This window comes from Pristiophorus japonicus, chromosome 2 (genome assembly GCF_044704955.1).
Source record: "Pristiophorus japonicus isolate sPriJap1 chromosome 2, sPriJap1.hap1, whole genome shotgun sequence".
In the NCBI taxonomy this organism is placed as follows: domain Eukaryota; kingdom Metazoa; phylum Chordata; class Chondrichthyes; family Pristiophoridae; genus Pristiophorus; species Pristiophorus japonicus.
Window position 1 is genome coordinate 117,074,330 of NC_091978.1, and position 19,996 is coordinate 117,094,325.

The 19,996-nt window shown below is 45.0% G+C and overlaps 1 protein-coding gene across 3 annotated transcripts in view; it reads right to left on the minus strand.

The window, feature by feature from the left end:
- Positions 1-19,996, minus strand: part of plpp1a (phospholipid phosphatase 1a) — a 171,890-nt gene that overhangs the window by 57,737 nt on the left and 94,157 nt on the right. For all 3 annotated transcript variants that reach the window (XM_070868811.1, XM_070868824.1, XM_070868817.1), the window contains one exon: positions 7,329-7,386. In XM_070868811.1, coding sequence (XP_070724912.1) covers positions 7,329-7,386 — 58 coding nt within the window. The remainder of the gene's footprint in view (positions 1-7,328; positions 7,387-19,996) is intronic.

Genomic DNA, 19,996 nt, shown 5'->3' on the forward strand with positions numbered 1-19,996 from the left:
GCCGAGAACAGTGGGAGAAAGTCTCAGAAGGAGATGATTGGGAAACTTTTGTGGAGCGACTCGACCAATACTTTGTGGCCAACGAGCTAGATGGGGAAGAGAGCACTGCTAAATGAAGGACGATCCTCCTCACCATCTGTGGGGCACCAACGTATGGCCTCATGAAGAATCTGCTCACTCCAGCGAAACCCACGGAAAAATCGTATGACAATTTGTGCACAATGGTCCGAGAGCATTTGAACTCTAAGGAAAGCGTTCTGATGGCAAGTTACCAGTTCTACACCTACAAAAGGTCTGAAGGCCAGGAAGTGGCGAGTTATGTCACCGAGCTAAGACACCTTGCAGGACATTGCGAATTTGAAGGACATTTGGAGCACATGCTCAGAGACTTTGTCGTACTTGGCATTGGCCACGAAACCATACTTCACAAACTTTTGACTGTAGAGACCTCAACCTTGACTAAGGCCATAGCGATAGCCCAGGCGTTCATTGCCACCAGTGACAATACGAAACAAATCTCTCAGCACAAGTGCTGCTACAAGTACTGTGAACAAAGTGATGTTGTTTTCGAATCATAATGCACAGGGCAGGTCACACATACCTGAGGCTACACGTCCACCATAAAGGGTGCTGAATGCAAGGCCATTAACACCTTGTTGGCACTGCGGGGGTGATCATCATTTTCATTCATGCCAATTCAAAGAGTAGGTTTGCAAGGGCTGTGGAACAATGGGACACCTCCAACAAGTGTGCAGGCGAGCTGCAAAGCCTGTTAAACCTGCAAACCACCATGTTGCAGAGGAGCACAGATCCACGGAGGATCACGAGAACCAGAGCCTCAGATCGAGGAGGCAGAGGCACATGGGGTGCACACATTCACCACGAATTGTCCCCCGATAATGCTGAATGTTGAATTAAATGGACTCCCGATGTCAATGGAGCTGGACACCGGCACGAGCCAGTCCATCATGGGCAAAAAGACTTTTGAAAGGTTGTGGTGCAACAAGGCCTCAAGGCCAGTCTTAACTCCAGTTCGCATGAAACTAAGAACTTACACGAAAGAACTGATTCCTGTAATCGGCAGTGCCATTGTAAAGGTCTCCTACAATGGAGCGGTGCACAAGCTACCACTCTGGGTGGTACCGGGCGATGGTCCCATGCTGCTCGGCAGGAACTGGCTGGGAAAGATACGCTGGAACTGGGACGACGTCCGAGCGCTATCGCCCACTGACGACACTTCGTGTGCCCAGGTCTTAAACAAATTTCCTTCGCTGTTCGAACCAGGCATCGGGAAATTCCAAGGAGCAAAAGTGCAGATTCACCTAATTCCGGGGGCGCGACCCATCCATCACAAGGTGAGAGCAGTACCGTACATGATGAGAGAAAGGGTAGAGATCGAGCTAGACCAGCTGCAAAGAGAGGGCATCATTTCCCCGATCGAGTTCACCGAGTGGGCCAGTTCTATTGTCCCAGTCCTCAAGGGAGACGGCATCGTCAGAATCTGTGGCGATTACAAAGTAACTATCAATCGTTTCTCCCTGCAGGACCAATACCCACTACCAAAGGCCGACGACCCCTTTGCAACACTGGCAGCAGGAAAGACGTTCACGAAGATGGACTTCAGCCTACATGACGCAGGAACTGGAGGAATCATCGAAGGTCCTCACCTGCATCAACACGCACAAAGGTCTTTTTGTTTATAACAGATGCCCGTTTGGAATCCGATCGGCTGTGGCGATATTCCAGGGAAACATGGAAAGCTTACTGAAGTCGGTCCTGCACACCGTGGTCTTCCAGGACGATATCATGGTCACAGGTCGGAACACAGTCGAGCATCTGCAGAATCTGGAGGAGGTTCTCAATCGACTCAACCGCGTGGGGCTCAGGTTAAAACGCTCAAAGTGTGTTTTCTTGGCACCTGAAGTGGAGTTCCTGGGAAGGAGGATTGCGGCGGACGGCATCAGGCCCACCAATGCGAAGACGGAGGCAATCGAGAATGCACCGAGGCCGCAGAATGTGACGGAGCTGCGATCGTTTCTGGGACTCCTGAACTACTTTGTTAACTTCTTACCGGGTCTCAGCACACTGTTAGAACAACTGCATGTCTTACTACGAACAGGGGACGAATGGGTTTGGGGCAAAAGCCAAAAAAATGCCTTTGTAAAAGCGAGAAAATTTTTATGCTCAAACAAATTGCTTGTGTTGTATGATCCATGTAAGCATTTGGTACTAGCATGTGATGTGTCGTCATATGGTGTTGGGTGTGTATTGCAACAAGCTAATGATTTCAGGAAACTGCAACCGGTTGCTTATGCATCCAGGAGTCTGTCTAAGGCTGAGAGAGCCTACAGCATGATTGAAAAAGAAGCGTTAGTGTGTGTCTATGGGATAAAGAAAATGCATCAATACCCGTTTGGGCTAAAATTCGAATTGGAAACTGACCATAAGCCACTTATATCCCTGTTCTCCGGGAGTAAAGAGATAAATACCAATGCATCGGCCCGCATCCAGAGATGGGCGCTCACATTGTCCGCATACAGAAAACTGCGCCGATGCTCTCAGTAGGCTGTCATTGCCCACCACAGGGGTGAAAATGGCGCAGCCCGCAGATCTAGCCATGGTTATGGAAGCATTTGAGAGTGAGCAATCACCCGTCACTGCCCGGTAGATCAAAACCTGGACAAGCCAGGAGCCCTTATTATCTCCAGTCGAAAGCTGTGTGCTTCACTGGAGCTGGTCCAGTGTCCCAGTGGAAATGCAGGAAGAGATAAAGCCGTTCCAGCGGCACAAAGATCAAATGCCTATACAAGCAGACTGCCTTCTGTGGGGCAATCGAGTAGTGGTCCCCAAGAAGAGCAGAGATACCTTCATCAATGACCTCCACAGTACCCACCCAGGCATTGTAATGATGAAAGCGATAGTCAGATCCCACGTGTGGTGGCCCGGTATCGATGCGGACTTATTAAGAGTCCTGCATTCACAGATGTAATACATGCTCGCAGTTAAGCAATGTACCCAGGGAGGCACCACAAAGTTTATGGCCTTGGCCCTCCAAACCGTGGTCTAGGGTACACGTCGACTATGCAGGCCTGTTCTTTGGTAAAATGTTCCTTGTGATTGTAGACGCGTACTCCAAGTGGATTGAATGAGAGATAATGTCGGCTAGCACGTCCGCTGCTACTACTGAAAGCCTGCAGGCCATGTTTGCCACACACAGCCTACCCGATGTCCTGGTGAGCGACAACGGGCCTTGTTTTACCAGTGCTGAGTTCAAAGAATTCATGACCCGTAACGGGATCAAACATGTCACATCTGCTCCGTTTAAACCAGCGTCCAATGGTCAGGCAGAGAGAGCAGTGCAAACCATCAAGCAAGGCTTGAAGAGGGTAACTGAAGGCTCATTGCAGACTCGCCTATCCGGAGTCCTGCTTAGCTACCACACGAGACCCCACTCACTCACTGGGTTCCCACTTGCTGAACTGCTCATGAAAAGAGCACTTAAGACAAGGCTCTCGTTCGTTCACCCTGATCTATCTACATGAACAGGTAGAGAGCAGGCGGCTTCAACAAAGTGCATACCATGATAGCGCAAATGTGTCACGCGAGATTGAAATCAATGATCCTGTTTTTGTATTAAATTATGGACAAGGTCTCAAATGGCTTCCCGGCACCGTCGTGGCCAAAAAGGGGAGCAGGGTGTTTCGGGTCAAACTTTCATGTGGACTCATTCACCGGAAACACTTGGACCAAATAAAACTCAGATTCACGGACTATCCTGAGCAACCCACCTTGGACCCTACCTTTTTTGATCCCCCAACATACACACCAGTGGCAACCGGCACCATGGTTGACCACAAAGCAAAACCCATCATCCACAGCAGCCCTGCAGGGCCCAACACACCAGGCAGCCCAGCAAAGCCAGCTGCACAGCAGCCCAGCGAGGGCCAAACAAATGATTCAACAACACCAGCTTTCACACCGAGACGATCAACCAGGGCAAGAAGGGCCCCAGATCGACTTACTTTGTAAATAGTTACACTATTGACTTTGGGGGCGGGGGGCGGGGGGCGGGGGGGGTGTTGTTATAGATGTATAGTTGTATCTACTCTGTACAGCCACCAGAGAGCTCATCCCCTGGAGTCCGAAGGGATCCCATAATCCCTTGGGAGCACAGGTATTTAAGGAGGTTTCACAGGTTGGAGAGGCACTCTGGAGACCTGCAATAAAAGACTAATGTCATACTTTACTTTGAGCTCACAGTGTTCAGTCTGACTCTTTCTCCATACACAACCGGTGTTCACAAAATCCAAGTTCCACACAGTTAATTCCGTCAAATGACATCCTCTTTGGCAGGAGTGAACTTTCACAGTGCCCTTCCAGTATAGGCAATCTGTTCAAGCTGTAGAATTCCACCTCCTAGCTCCTTGGTCCTAAACTATTCTCACCTATGCAATGGGGCCTGTTTTCCATTAAGTGAAACTACCTTAAAAAATTGGTGTTTAAGAAAATAAAATCAGTAAATTGAAATGATCCAAAAAATGCACTGAATAAAAAGCAAAAAACCAAATCAAAAAAAGCCAAAAAATACATTTTCACTGTCACTTACAAAATCAGGGGACATACAGCTTTAAGAACATAAGTTGTGAAAATCAAGATGTAATTTTGGAAGTACACACATTATATACAGCTTAGCAGTGAGATGTAGTGGTGGAAAATGTGGGAAAAGGGAAGCCCCATCTTAATTAGCATATTTTGTGCCTTTTAATTATGTTTGTGCACTCCCGTATGACAGTCTCCTGAGCCTCCAGTATAGAAAATCTCCTCAAATATTATTAGATGCCAAAGTTACTATACATTATAATAGCATTGTTGTTTATTTCATTCTAAATTCTACTTTCCTCTCCCTCTGCTTTTATCAATTATCTCCTCCACGCATCATCCGCCATCACCTATTCCTTGGTGATGATTGCACTCTTCATTCATCAAATTCCTACAGATCACATACACTCAGTGCTCAAAATCTCCAGTCTTCTTGAATTGAAATGGCTGAATCCCTGCATCTTTGATTCCTTCAATTCTTCAAACAACAACTTACACTTATACCGTTCCTTTCACGTAACAAATGTAGCAAGGCACATTACAAGAGCTTGGCGGGCACAGAGCAGACCTGAGGGAATTTAAAGGAGGTGATTGAAGGTGTGGTCAAAGAAGTTTATTTTGGGAGGGCCTTTGAAAGTGGAAAGGAAAATAGCAAAGTGGAGGGCTTTAATAAGAGAGTTCCTAAGTGTAAGAGTATGGTGGTTGATGGAGTGGAGGAACAGTTATTGGACAAGAATTAGAGGAATGGAGGGGTGTGTTGGAACATGAGAATAAATATAATTGCAGAGATAGCTTGCAGCAAAGCCATGAGATTTGTAAAGAATGAGGATCTTAAAGTCAATGCACTGGAGAATGGGGTGCCAATAGAGGCTAGCCAGGACAGAGATGATTGTTATTTGGGAATTAACACAGATAGAATGATCAGCAGAATTATTGATGAGATGGAGTTTTTGTAGGATAGAGGTTGGAAGGCCAGTAAGCACGGCTTTAGAGAACTCAGGCACTGAGATGGTGAAAGTGTAGATATAGTTTTAATATCAGTGAGGGTGTATTGAGAGCTACACAGGCAATATTATGGAGGTGGAAGTCTGTGGTCCTGTTAATGGACCAAATGTGGGTGTTGACACTCAGTTCTAGGCTAAACAGGACACTGAAGTTGTGCAGCCGGACTGAGTGGGAATGTGTGTGAAAATGCCTCAGATGAAAAGTTCTAGCAGGAGTTGAACAGGAGGCAAACTGCCTTGCTGGTGTTCATCACGAGAAGCTTCTAGTTCATCAAAACTCAACAGGCAGCCAAACATAGTAATGCTAAACCTGGCCCCAACAAGCTCAGTTTTTTTTATTTGTGCCAAAAATTCCTTTTCCCCTCAACAACTCTTAAGTCTCAAATCCCTCCAAGACGTCAACATTGTTCCCATATTTGGGAAGTTCTTCCATCACATTCCTCAGACCCTCTGACAGAAGAAAAATACTTGCCTGATGGGCAATCCCTCTCAAACTACTAAGCTACAACCTCTCTGTTACAAATTTTATGATGTTTATTTTATCAATACTACTTTGGACAGTGTTTCTCAGAATTTATTCCATCCAAGCTATCGTCCTACAAGGTGGGTGGCCACCATCCTGCATGTTATTTCTCCCCCCATGTCCACACTATTATGAAATGAAGACTCATTGCAGTCTCCTGTTCTCAGTCATCCTTTCTAAGAACCATTTCTTCCCTCGCTTGCTCTCCTCCTACAATCTTAAGAATTGTCTTCTCTATCATTACTTACATTCTGAGTGGTGTTCTGCATTGTGGGCAGTAACCTTAATTCATCAATAAAAAAAGGCATAAACTCAAACCTTTACCACAAAACACATGCCTTTGAGTGAACATAAAAATGAAATAAACATGTTATCTAATATCAGTATTATTTTATCACAAAATTATTTTCATTCATTACAAAGAATTGGTCCAATGCAGCTGCTGTGTTCAGTAGAATATCAAGTGACAGCAATGTTGGTGCAGTGTCCAGTGTGTTACTACCTTCCTTTTACTTTCACTCCCTTTTGAGTTGTGGAAGAGAAAGCAAACTTTTGCAGATCCAACAACTATACTGTAAAACTGTTATGAACACTTTGCGTTTTGATGTAATGGTGCAAGATTACCAAGCTGCCACTGAAAAACTCACTTACATAGCAGCTGAAAAAGAAAGGACCAGAAATCTCTGTAAATTTTGTTGGTCTGACCAGCGATCTGAGCTAGAGAAATGCAGGGAAAAAAATGGTTCCAATCTCGTTGTGAATTAAAATGTTTAAAATTCCACTATTGCTCACCTACACAGTTTGTGGATCTTGGAAGAAGTTTCCGTGTGTCTACAGTGTGCTATTCAAAGCTTGGATAATTAAAAAATGGCAAAAGATTATGAAAATGTGTCCAACTGAGCAAACTTCCAGCTCAATTAATCAGACAGCCCCTATTTAATATGAAAGATTCCAATCACTATTAGCGATTCCGGTCTCCTCCCTTTCTCCACTCTTCAGTTTTATCACAGCTGCAAACAAAACCCTCTCCCACACTTACATTCAGCTGCATGGAGCCAAATCAATCTGCAAGTTAATCATCATCTCAACTCTCACTCACAGATTTGAAGGGCACTGCTGATCAGGCAAATTGCTGGACAATGTGTTGTGTAGTGTACTGTGAATAAGTATGTCCATACCAATAAAAATGACACAATACTTACTGCGAGGAACATCATACAGTACATGGAGAAGGATGAATGGCCAGAGAAAAAGGAGAGCCTAGAGGGATAAAGAATACAATGTCATCACCATCCTCACAAAACTGCCACTGCCAGGAACAAAACTGGAACTTTCAAACATGACCTTTCAGATTGTAAAACCAGTCACTACTTTGACACACATCTGTCAACATTTGAAAATGTACATAATGAGAATTTAAAAAGATAGTTTGAAAAACTTTCAGGTTAAAATTGACAGATATAAAACTTGTGTTATTTCACAAGAAATAATTATATTGTTTATCACAAGAGTTGATGAAATGGCTTTAACACCTTCTTTTGTCTTCAGTGATTGGGTTATATTTTAATACTGTTCAAAGACAACCAGTTTAAAAGCCTGTTATTCAGCTGGTCATTATCCATCAATCCGTCATTATCAACCACCATTTTTCCAGAATGTCTTCCATGCAGTTTCTACAAACATTAACTATATTTGAAACACCAAGTATATTACAATAACTGACATCATTTCTGATGAGGTTCGAATCTTTATTGGTTTACAGATACTATAGTGTATAAATTAAGAACACGATACATCAAATAACTTGAGACTGAAAGTTGGGGAGTTCCATTCCGCTACTTCAAATGCAGCGGAGCAGAACTCCCATCCAACCCGGAAGGAAGATGCAGACCCCTCTCCCCACAAATCCCAGGGATGGGTTCATTTAAATGGTCAGGGTGAGTGGGCTGGGCTTGTAATGGTGCCCATCACAATGTGTCACTTGAAAGCAGTGTGGCGCCATGCCGGTTCACTAAGGGGCTCTTCCTGGGGCTGTAATCTTCAGCTTTAAATAAATTATGTGTCATGAAATCTTCTGTGGCCTTTCCAAGGGCCTTGAGGCAAATCATGCCAGCTGGCAGCCAGCAAAACTTCAGATATGTCTTCAAAAGGGCATAACTGATAAGATAGACTGGGACATCTCTTGGATAGCCCCCTTAACGGGGAGGACTGGAGGGGGTTGGGGGGGGGGGGAGGGTGGGGGTCATGGGCAGAATACTCGCGCACTCCACACCCCACTCATAACTTATGGTGGAATTCAAACTTGGTAGAAATCTGGCAGAACCGGCATGGACTGGTTGGGCCGAATGGCCTCTTTCTGTGCCACATATCCTATGTAATCCTATGATGCACCCGTTCCCTACTCTCTCCAGCCACAGGAATTTGAGACTCCTTGTCTTTTCCCTGAGCCACCTCTGTGTTCTCTTGTAAGCAGATACCCATTCTGCAATGAAAGCCAAAAGCAAATACCCCTGAATTTTCCACTGTTTACTCATAGATTAATCATTTTTGGGTATAATATTCTAATTTCTCAAAAGCTTTCCCCTATACACCAAAGAAACTAGAGCAATGCACAAGGGGTAGCCAGGCTGTGGATCCTTGCAGCAGGTCATCCTCCTGAACAGGAGCTACTTTGGGACAATTACGCATGGTATGTAGAGGATAATAATAAGGGCAGGGTACTTGTCTTCACTAAAATAGTTCTCATTTTTGAATGGTTATCCCCCACATACCCAATTTCCCTCTACAAACCCACCCAACACTAGTCAAGTGAAGCTGATTTCACATGCTTGTTTTTTCTGAATGAAACTCTGTAGAAAAAGAGTATCATCTATATGTCTGAATTGTTGTACCAGTTTAAAAACTTTTCATCGAAGAAAGGAAAGAAAGAGGATAAAGACATTTGAGCCTGAGCCGTGTAGCTCCTTCCAAAAGATCTGGGGGGGAATTGCCCTGATTGGGGGGTAGTAAACTTCCAGCGCCTGGCATGGAGGTCCCCCACTCGACCGCCATCTACCACTTCTCAAAGGAAGCAGAGTGCGGTCTCTGGCGCTCTGCTTCCTTTTAGGGCTGGTCCCAGGACAGTAATGCGCCACTGAGTGCAGTGCTACGCGGATGCTCCGTGTAACACTGACACGCTGCACCGCCCTTCCCTTGGATTAAAGGAGGGCCACTGCGCACTCTGCATGGCCCTTTGGTGGCCGCCACTGGGCCAGCAGGGCAGCGTGAGACCGGACCAGCAGCCCGGCATTCAAGACGACGGCAGCCCGGACCACACTAAGGCCGCCATGGGCAAGCCGACCCAAAAGTCGGCTGACAAAGATGGCGGCCAGAGAGCTGCAGACCTCCCCTTTAAACAGCGCCCTGAGAGCGGATGTTTGCCAACTTCACGACTCGCGAAGCTGGCGTTGACATCCGCTCGCGCCAGTCTCGCAGCCTGCGGGGCAATTTGCCCGTAAGGCAGTAAGGGGTTGCCGCACAAAGCAATGTCAGTCATCGCCAGTTGCTCGGTGGCCCGAGATGCTAACCGCGGGGCGCGCCGCTGCTAGGTCATCGCCTCTGAAACCTCCTGGGCAATTTCCTCCCCCGGGCGAAAACGGACTTGAGCTAACGGGGCTATAAAAAGGGGCAATTTTGCCCCCCTGATTTTTGCAGCACTGCAGATCATAAGGATAGGTACTGAATGATTAGGAATAAGTCACATTCTATTTTTATTCCATGAATTCAAGATTTTTACTGGTGTTTTGGGGATCAAATTCTGTTATTTGGTTCTTTAATGATCAACTATTTCATATGATATAACAGTCCTCCAATGCTGGGGACAGTGGCAGAGATTCTGTGGTGGATCTTGGTTTTATGCGAAAGTGTAAAATGGTGATAGTGAGTCGGCAGTCTGTTTTACATCTCTCCCAATTTTTATTTCCATTGAAATCACCCTTTCTATACCAGTACACAAAGTCAAGATCTACCCCAATGTCTGGAGCGGACAGTAGGCCATGGCTGAATAGTGGAGGCGTGAGGACTGCTGGGAAAGAAAAAATAGAATGAAAGTAAACTAGCGAGAGACATAAAAACAGACTGTAAAAGCCCCTATAGGTATGTAAAAAGGAAAAGATTAGCGAAAGTAAATGTGGGTTCCTTACAGGCCGAGACAGGAGAAATTATAATGGGGAATAAGGAAATGGCAGTGAAATTAAACAAATACTGTGTCTGTCTTCAAGGAAGAAGAGGTGCTACACAAGAGGTTATTAAAGAAAATGAGGGCTCATGGGATTGAGGATAATATACCAGCATGGATTGAGGATTGGTTAACGGACAGAAAACAGAGAGTAGCAATAAATGGGTCATTTTCGTATTGGCAGGCTGTAGCTACTGGGGTACCGCAAGGATCGGTGCTTGGGCCGCAGTTATTCACAATCTATACCAATGATTTGGATGAGGGGACCAAATGTAATCTATCCATGTTTGCTGATGACACAAAGCTAGGTGGGAATGTAAGTTGCAAAGAGGCTTCAAGAAGCTATAGACAGGCTAAGTGAGTGGGCAAGAATGTGGCAAATGGAATATAATGTGGTGAAATGTGAAGTTATCCACTTGGGAAGGAAAAATAGAAAAGCAGAGTATTTTTTTAAATGGTGAGAAATTGGGAAATGTTGATGTTCAGAGGGATCTGGGTGTCCTTGTACACAAAATCACTGAAAGTTAACGTGCAGGTACAGCAAACAATTAAAAAAGCAAATGGCATGTTGGCCTTTATTACAAGAGGATTTGAGTATAAGAGTAAAGATGTCTTACTGCAATTATATAGAGGCCTGGTGAGACCACACCTGGAGTATTGTGTACATTTTTGATCTCCTTCCTTAAGGAAGGATATAATTGCCATAGAGGGAATGCAACAAAGGTTCACTGGACTGATTCCTGGGATGGGGGGATTGTCCTGCGAGGAGAGATTGAGTAGACCAGGCCTATATTCTCTAGAGCTAAGAAGAATGAGAGGTGATCTCATTAAAACATACAAAATTCTTACAGGGCTTGACAGGGTAGATGCAGGGAGGATGTTTCCTCTGGCTGGGGAATCTAGAACCAGGGGTCACAGTCTCAGAATAAGGGGCTGGCCATTTAGGACTCAGATGAGGAGAAATTTCTTCACTCAGGGTGGTAAATCTTTTTAATTCTCTACCCCAGAGGGCTGTGGAGGCTCAATCATCGAGTATATTCAAGACAGAGATCGATAGATTTTTGGATAATAAGGGAATCAAGGGATATTGCAGGAAAGTGGAATTGAGGTAGAGGTAGAATATCAGCCATGATCTTATTGAATGGCAGAGCAGGCTCGAGGGGCCGAATAGCCTGCTCCTGCTCCAATTTCTTAAGTGACTACAAGCTGTGTGTGGTGTGAGTGAAAGTTGTAGCTTTGCTCGTAATTGCAATTATATATTTTACTAATTCTTGAACCCGACATATAGCTTTGCAAAGCTGGAGAGAAAATTGGCAATTTGGGTACACGAGTCTTTGGGGGAGAAATTCCCGAGAGCCCCGATAGGGGGCGGCAACTGGCTACGGGGCAGGACATCCTGTGCCCGGCATGGAGGTCCCGCCCCGGTCAAAAAACTACGGTTACCATCCCTCAGAGGAAGTGGAGCCCAATCTCGTGCACTCCTTGAGGTGGATCCCAGGGCGATGCTGGCCGCAATCGGCAGTGTTACGTGAATGCTCCACATAACCTGACGCGATTCAACGTTCCTCCCCTTCGCTAAAAGGGGAGGGACGCTGCACACTCCGCACGACCTCTGATGGCCTCCATTAGGCCACCAGGGTAGCGTGGTGCCAAGGCCACTGCTCGGCACCCACAGAGTGCCAGGCTGCACAATGGTGGCCTGGATCACGCAAGTGATGAAGAAGTTGGGCCGACCGGTGAGTTGGCAAAACCAGTAAATATGGCAGGACGGGGTACTAGCGACCTCCCCTTTAACTTCCTCCCCGCAAGCGGATGTCGGACTGGTTCGCGACCTGCGAGCTGGCGCTGAAACCGCCCGTGGCAGCCTTGCAGGGCAAAATCCGCTATGTGGCGCTAAGGGGTCGCTGCGCATGGCGATGAAATAAGACAGTTGCGTGGCGGCCCAGGGTGCTCCCGGCGGGGCACGCCATTATCGTGGCCATGCCTCCGCTAATTCCCACGCAATTTCATGGGAGTCGGTAGTGCCCCCCCCCCCAGCGAAAAGTGTTTTGCACCCGGTTAGCACCTCCAGAGGAGCCATTGCAAATAGGGGCAATTTTGACCCCTGTGTGTCCAGCAGGCTTTTGCATCCATTAATTCTGTGTTGGGAGAGCAAATTCCCAACATCTACACTAAGGTATCCATATTGGGTTCTCACTAAGGATCGCGCTGGTGTCAGGTTGGGTGAAATAGTAGTGCTTGGTAATTTTAAAAAGAAACAAAAGTGCCTGAAGATGAGAGCTGGATATGCATTCCCCAAACAGCCCTGTGACAGCATCTGTTGATGGCACTGTACCATGTGTACTATCACTCAGCTTCTCCAATTAGCTCCTGATCTCAACTTCAGTTTTTCAGAGATTATACAGGCACCTTCTCAAAGGGGAAAGGAATAAGGAAAAATGGCAGGGTATCCAATTCATCTCCCAGAGCCAGTTACACCACAGAATTGGCAAAGATATTTAGGAGAAGAAAAAACATTTTAATCATCAAAGCAAATAATTTTTTCTTAAGCTATTGAACCACAAGGCTGATTAAGATGTAACTTTCCACCCAGTCTGCCAGTCATTACTTCTACTGAACTACTGTCCATCTGCAGATGCACCAGGAGATTCCACAGATAGATCAAATACAATGTCGAGATTGTATGGAAATATAACCTTTACTTACTAAACTTAAACAGCTACTATTTGGCAAAGGTTGATAAAAGTGTAACTTTACTCAGGGTTCGACTTCACAACATAAGCCTGCAGCTTACTTCAACTCATGAAAGGACACAGGATGAGTTGGCAAGAATTACTGAATAAGAACACGTCTTTCTGGCCGAACTATATAAAGCCACAGCCAGAGACTGTTCAGTTGCTGGCTGCAGCAGCCTGTCTTGTGTATTGCAATGAGTATAGATACCAGCTAAGGGATTAAGGTACTATTAGTCATCTACTATTTATTTTAAAAGGCAAACTCTTACATCATGGGTTCCATTAAAAATAAAGGACCTAGCCTTCCATTCCTTGTGGGAAACATTTCCTTAAGAGGAGAATAAATAATTAATACTACCTTTTTAAATGTAACTGAATAGGTTTCTTGCTCATGTCAAATCCTTCATATTCTTTACTAGAGCAACAAGGAGACCTGTCAGAAGCAGTTTTTTCTCAACAGTTAGTGCTGACTTTTCAACAAGGCAGTGATATTTTGGAGTGATTATTTCCACGGTGTTCTGGTCCTCTTGCATATGCGCACTTGATCCGGCAGGTCAGGAACTCGGGGCAGGGTGAGGGGAGAAGGTTAGGAACTCAGCAATAGATGGTCAGGAACTTGCAGCGGGATGGAGGGGAGGGGTGAGAGAGACGGCCGGGAACTTGGTGAGGAGGGGGGAGCATGGTGATGACAATGGGGAGGGGAAGAACGTGATCTGGATCTAAAGATGGGCGGGGGTGTAATGAGAGCAAGAACATAATCCAGATGGGAAGATAAATCATGTTCTCCCCAGATCACATTCTTCCACTTTACCCCCTTTACACCTGCAGCATGTTTTCCCTCTCCTCTCCCCCCAGAGCACAGCGGTTTACGAAGGCAGCTCATGACCACTCTCTCAAAGGCAACTAGAGAAGGACAATAAATAAATGAATTTTAAAAATGAGAGCGTATTCTGTGTTGGTCCAACCAACATGCATAATGTTACATTTGTGTGTTATTTGCCGGACTTGACTATTCCAATGTTCTTCTGGCCAGCCTCCCATCTTCCACCCTCAATGAACTTGAGCTAAACCAAAATTCTGCTGCAGGTATCCTAACAATACAGCAAGCCCCATTCACCCATCATCCATCTGCTCGTCGAGCTACATTGGTTCATGGTCCACCAACAACGTTCCCACTAAGCTGCATGGTCGCGCGGCCAGGCAGCTGTCTGGAGGTCCCGTGCAGGTCACTTACTGCCGTTTGAATGGGAGATTGTGAGCATGTCCAAAATTTTGAATGGGCCTGCATCCCGTTAAAGGGACATGCATCCAAAAAAAATTAGGGGAACATTGTCCACCAAAACCTTGATTTTAAAATTCTCATCCTCCTGTTAAAATCCCCCCATGACCTCCTATCTGAACTCAGCAGTGTGAGTGTTCCTAACCTGGGAGGGTGAGCCCTGTCCGTTCTCTGAAAGCAGTAGTGTTGGCTCTGTGAGCTCTGGAGTTTCCTGTGACAATGACTGAATCAAATTACACATTGCAGAGATCCTGATTACTCTCCAGTAGGTAGGATCAAATTACACAATCCAGACAAACTGTTGGGTGTGTCTTGTCCTCCAAGGGGACCAATCAGAAATCTGGTGTTGCAAATACATGCTGCCATGATATTTTGAGACCCAGCGATGCCCTACATTCCAATCTGTCTGTTACAACTAGAATCATTTGTCAACTATTCTCTTTTCTCTCACAAGAGATGTTATAGAGACAAGGCTATCCCAGAATTCATAGTAATAGTGAATGCTCCCTAGCAGTGTTCTAGTGAACACATAGGGCCCAATTTTCCCCAACCCCTTTTATCGGCGCACTTAGCTTAAATGCGCCGACTTTGCGCACTGGAAACAGCAGCGAAAAAAAGTGGCCCCATCCTGCCCGCTCTGCCGAGTCTCCAGTGTCCCAGCGTGGCGTAGATAGTGAAGTGGGGGGGGGGGGGGCGGAGCGGCCGGCCGACTTCCCGGGCCGAGGTAGGATTTGAGTTTTATTTTTTATTTATTGATAGTTGTGCTTTGTTTAGTGAGGAGAGTTTTGATTTGGGGGAGGGGGAGAAGAGAGAGTGTTTTGATTGGGGGGAGGGGGGGGACTTTAAAAAGAAACCTGTTTCTGGCAAAAAGGTATGACTTCTATTTTTTTATTTGTTATTGATGGATTGCTTATTACTTTTTGTGGTTTGTTTAGTGCTTTGTAAGTCTTGGTGCTTTAAATGTACTAACCTGCACCGAATTCTTAACTGCCCGCAAGGTTTTTCAGAGCTGGCCACAGACGCTGACCTAAGTTGATTTGGAATAAGTTTTAGCTGGCCAAAGTGGCATAAATGGCCAAAACTGGCGTAAGTGGCTGGGAACGCCCCCTTTTGAAAAAAAAACGCAACTAAAAAAAAATCGTACCGAACTGAGTTACTCTGGAGCAATTTTATTGGGGAAAATGGCGTTTTTTTAACTTGCGCCAAAAAAACTAACTTCCTTCAAAATAATTGGAGCAAGTCATGGCCAAAATTGGGCCCTTAATGTGGGTAAATTTCAATTTTTGCGGGAGAGGATCGGCTGCTTGTTAAACACCCTTCCCAATTTTCCTCATCATTGATAGACACTGATCATTTTTAGCACCGTTTTCTTTATAGGACAAATGGACTTTTCAGATAAACAGCCGTGATGTAAAATATCATTTATATGGTATTAGCAATTCCAAGTATTAGTCAAACAAGACTTTTTCTGTGGAATACGATTGAAAGTATTTTTACCATCATGTGCTCTTTCTTGTTACTGTAAAATGGAGTTGTAAGATTTACAGGGATTTTTTTCCCATAAAATAGGATTAACATCAATTCTATGCCTGCATACACTCCATTGTAAATGGTGGGGCTTAAGGCTAACAAGCCTTTTTCCCATGAGTTTAAAATGAAAATTATAGATAACAGCTATCCAAACAGATGTTAGTTGCTGTGCTAGTGAGGATATTTGCACTACAGACTCTTACCTAATCAAACTGAAATCTAACTAGGTTTATACTCCTCGGCAGCAGACGTTAATCTGGAAAATGTCAAGCAAATTAGTTAGAGACAAATACACTGCTCTTCCAATTATGCTCGTCTCCTAACTCTGGCTGCTCATTGCATTCCTTAATTCCTTTAGTATTAACAAATAAGCTTTGTGGAGACCAGATAATGTAATGACATCAAATCCCTAATCCCTACAGTAAAAGCACAGCTATCGCTGGATTATAATGTTTAGAAACAGCATTGTTTAACGCTCTTTTACTTTATTTTTATTCACAATCTCCACCCTTTCGCTCCTGAAAGCGCTAAGAGTTACACGTTTCATGATCAAGGCACAGCAAGAGGCCACGGACTAAAATGGTTTGAAAGAAAACCTGTGGGACTGTTGAGCAGGAGAAAGAGTGCCATCCTAGGACAGGTGGTGACTCATAACTGATTAATGCAATTTTTGCGGTCAGAAGCGAGACCCGATTAACATCGAGACAAAGGATTTTGATACAATCAAGCAGAGAAACCCATGGATTAATTGACCGGTGGGGAAAAACCAGTTCCCTATGGCGACTAGAAGTCTGCGAAAATCCAGGACCACAAAGGATTCCACAAGACGTGCATTTTTGGATAGCGAGGCACAAAAGATAAGGAGTTATAGTGGATAGTCAAGGGGCTATAGGGGGGAGGAACTTAACACAATCATGATCACTAAGGAGGTGGTAATCAGTAAGATAATGGGACTAAAGGCAGATAAAGTCCCTGGACCCGATGGCTTACATCCTAGGTTCTTAAGAGAAGTAGCGACAGGGATTGTGGATGCATTGGTTGTAATTTACCAAAATTCCCTGGATTCTGGGGAGGTCCCAGCAGATTAGAAAATTGCAAATGTAATGCCCCTATTTAAAAAAGGAGACAGACAAAAAGCAGGAAACTATAGACCAGTTAGCCTAACATCTATCGTTGTGAAAATGTTGGAGTCCATTATTAAAGAAGCAGTAGCAGGACATTTGGAAAAGCAAAATTCAGTCAGGCAGAGTCAGCATGGATTTATGAAGGGAAAGTCATGTTTGACAAATTTGCTGGAATTCTTTGAGGATGTATCGAACAGGGTGGATAAAGGGGAACCAGTGGATGTGATGTATTTGGATTTCCAGAAGGCATTTGACAAGGTGCCATATAAAAGATTACTACAAAAGTTCACGGGGTTGGAGGTAATATATTAGCATGGATAGAGGGTTGGCTAACTAACAGAAAACAGAGAGTCGGGATCAATGGTTCATTCTCGGGTTGGCAATCAGTAACTAGTGGGGTGCCGCAGGGATCAGTGCTGGGACTCCAACTACTTACAATCTATATTAATGATTTGGAAGAAGGGACTGAATGTAACGTAGCCAAGTTTGCTGACGATACAAAGATGGGAGGAAAAGCAATGTGAGGAGGACACAAAAAATCTGCAAAAGGACATAGACAGGCTAAGTGAGTGGGCAAAAATTTGGCAGATGGAGTATAATGTTGGAAAGTGTGAGGTCATGCACTTTGGCAGAAAAAAAATCAAAGAGTAAGTTATTATTTAAATGGAGAAAGACTGCAAAGTGCTGCAGTACAGTGGGACCTGGGGGTACTTGTGCAAGAAACACAAAAGGTTAGTATGCAGTTACAGCAAGTGATCAGGAGGGCTAATGGAATCTTGGCCTTTATTGCAAAAGGGATGGAGTATAAAAGCTGGGAAGTCTTGCTACAGTTATACTGGTGAGGCTACACCTGAAATACTGCATGCAGTTTTGGTTTCCATATTTACGAAAGGATATACTTTCTTTGGAGGCAATTCAGACAAGGTTCACTAGGTTGATCCGGGAGATGAGGGGGTTGACTTATGAGGAAAGGTTGAGTAGGTTGGGCCTCTGTTCATTAGAATTCAGAAGAATGAGAGGTGATCTTATCGAAAGGTATAAGATTATGAGGGGGCTTGACAAGGTGGATGCAGAGAGGATGTTTCCACTGATATGGGAGACTAGAACTAGAGGGCATAATCTTAGAATAAGGGGCCGCCCATTTAAAACAGAGATGAGGAGAAATTTCTTCTCTCAGAGGATTGTAAATCTGTGGAATTCGTTGCCTCAGAGTGCTGTGGAAGCTGGGATTATGGGATTATGGGATTATGCAGAGCGGGCAGGGAAGTGGACCTGCGTCCATGATCAGATCAGCCATGATTGTATTAAATGGTGGAGCAGGCTCGAGGGGCCATATGGCCTACTCCTTATGTTCTTATCGTTGGCCCTGCCGATTCAATGCACAGAGTGGTGGAAACAGCCGTTAACAAGATGCGAATTGTGGCCATCCAAACAGATCCAAATCCATCATCACAGCCATCGAAACTCATCCAGACACATTAACTGAAAGCAGCCCAGCAGGAGACTTGTAAAATCGAATTAATATGTTTGAAGGAGCTCACAGATGTAAAACAGGGCAGAACAATAGATCGAACAAGCAGTGCAGAACAACAGGTCAAAAGGAATAACGACCACGAAGCGGAACAACGGAAAGAAGAACAAGTAGAGAGAGAAGACGAGAAGGAAACACAAGCAGGAGGAGAGACAAGCAGAGAAGGAAGCATCTGGGACCCAACATCTTCCCTAGCTCCATAAACCTACAATCAACAACAGCAGCAACTTCGATCAATCGCTAAGAAGTCTTGATCTGTAATTTTTAGTTGTTTTTTGTGTAATAAACAGTTGGGTTTAAGCCTAAACTGTGTGTTACGTGGAGTCCTTCTTGTAATTCCCAAGGTCTATGAACCAAAGTAGAGTGGAAAACAAACACCCTACAAAGTTCAGGCTGGGGGAAATCCCAGATTTGCTGGCCACATGCTGGTATTTCAGCCAAGTGGCCATTCCTCATCACCACTGCCCAACTGGAGGCTGTCCTTGCCCGGCCTTTGCATATGCACATTTCCAGCAGGATACGATCAGAAACAGGAGCCTGAGCAATTTTCTCCTTCCAAACCCAGTGGTGCGGAGGTTAACTGCACTGTACCAAGTGCATTGGCAAGTGTATGCCAGATTAACTCTGCAGGGGCTCCGTTGGCAAGCCAACTCACATCTTCTGATGCTGACCCTGGGCCCCCAGCCACAGAAGTGGTCGCTGAAGGCAGTATGTGAGCACCTCCAACAATCGCACCAACAAATGAGCTCATGCTGCAGGAGCTGATCAACTGTTATCACCAGCCTACAGGCAACGCCTGCACTTATCTTTTTCAGACTTTAATGAGGGTAAATTATGAAGCTGCACTCTCAGTGTTGAGCTTTTTCTATCGGGAGTGAATATCGGGATCTCGGGCACAGAGGTCAGCAGGCCCTTCTGTCCATTGAATTCATCCTACTGGCCCTGGAGCTCTGTGCCTGAGCTCCTGCTATGCACTCTTAGCAGCAAAGTACTTGGGGTCTACGGGTTACACAATATACCAGTTTGGTATTGTAAATACCAACTTAAGGCAATTGTACAGTGGTTGGTCTCATTGGATCTGGAGTCCAGGGTTTTAGTATATCGAAAAAAAGTTAGCAAAGGGCTGGACTCAAGATCCTGATGCACAAGAAAAAGACTATGTGGAAAGGGGACAATCCAATTTTCCAAGTCATCCATCAAACTTCTGGGTGATACACAAGTTTCTTAAAAGGTTCAATAATTTCCAGATTGGGATAATGTCATCTGTAACAATCGGGTCAATATTAATCTCCCCCCCCCCCCACGATGGGTGGGAAGGGGGCGCGGGAAGAGGTTTAAAAATTTAAAATTGTGAAGCGCAACCACAAATGGCATGCCTGTGTCCTGTCTTGGAGAGGTGAGACACTTCCTTGTAACATTTAAATCGGGTCCTCACAGTGCAGTTGGGAGCCTGAT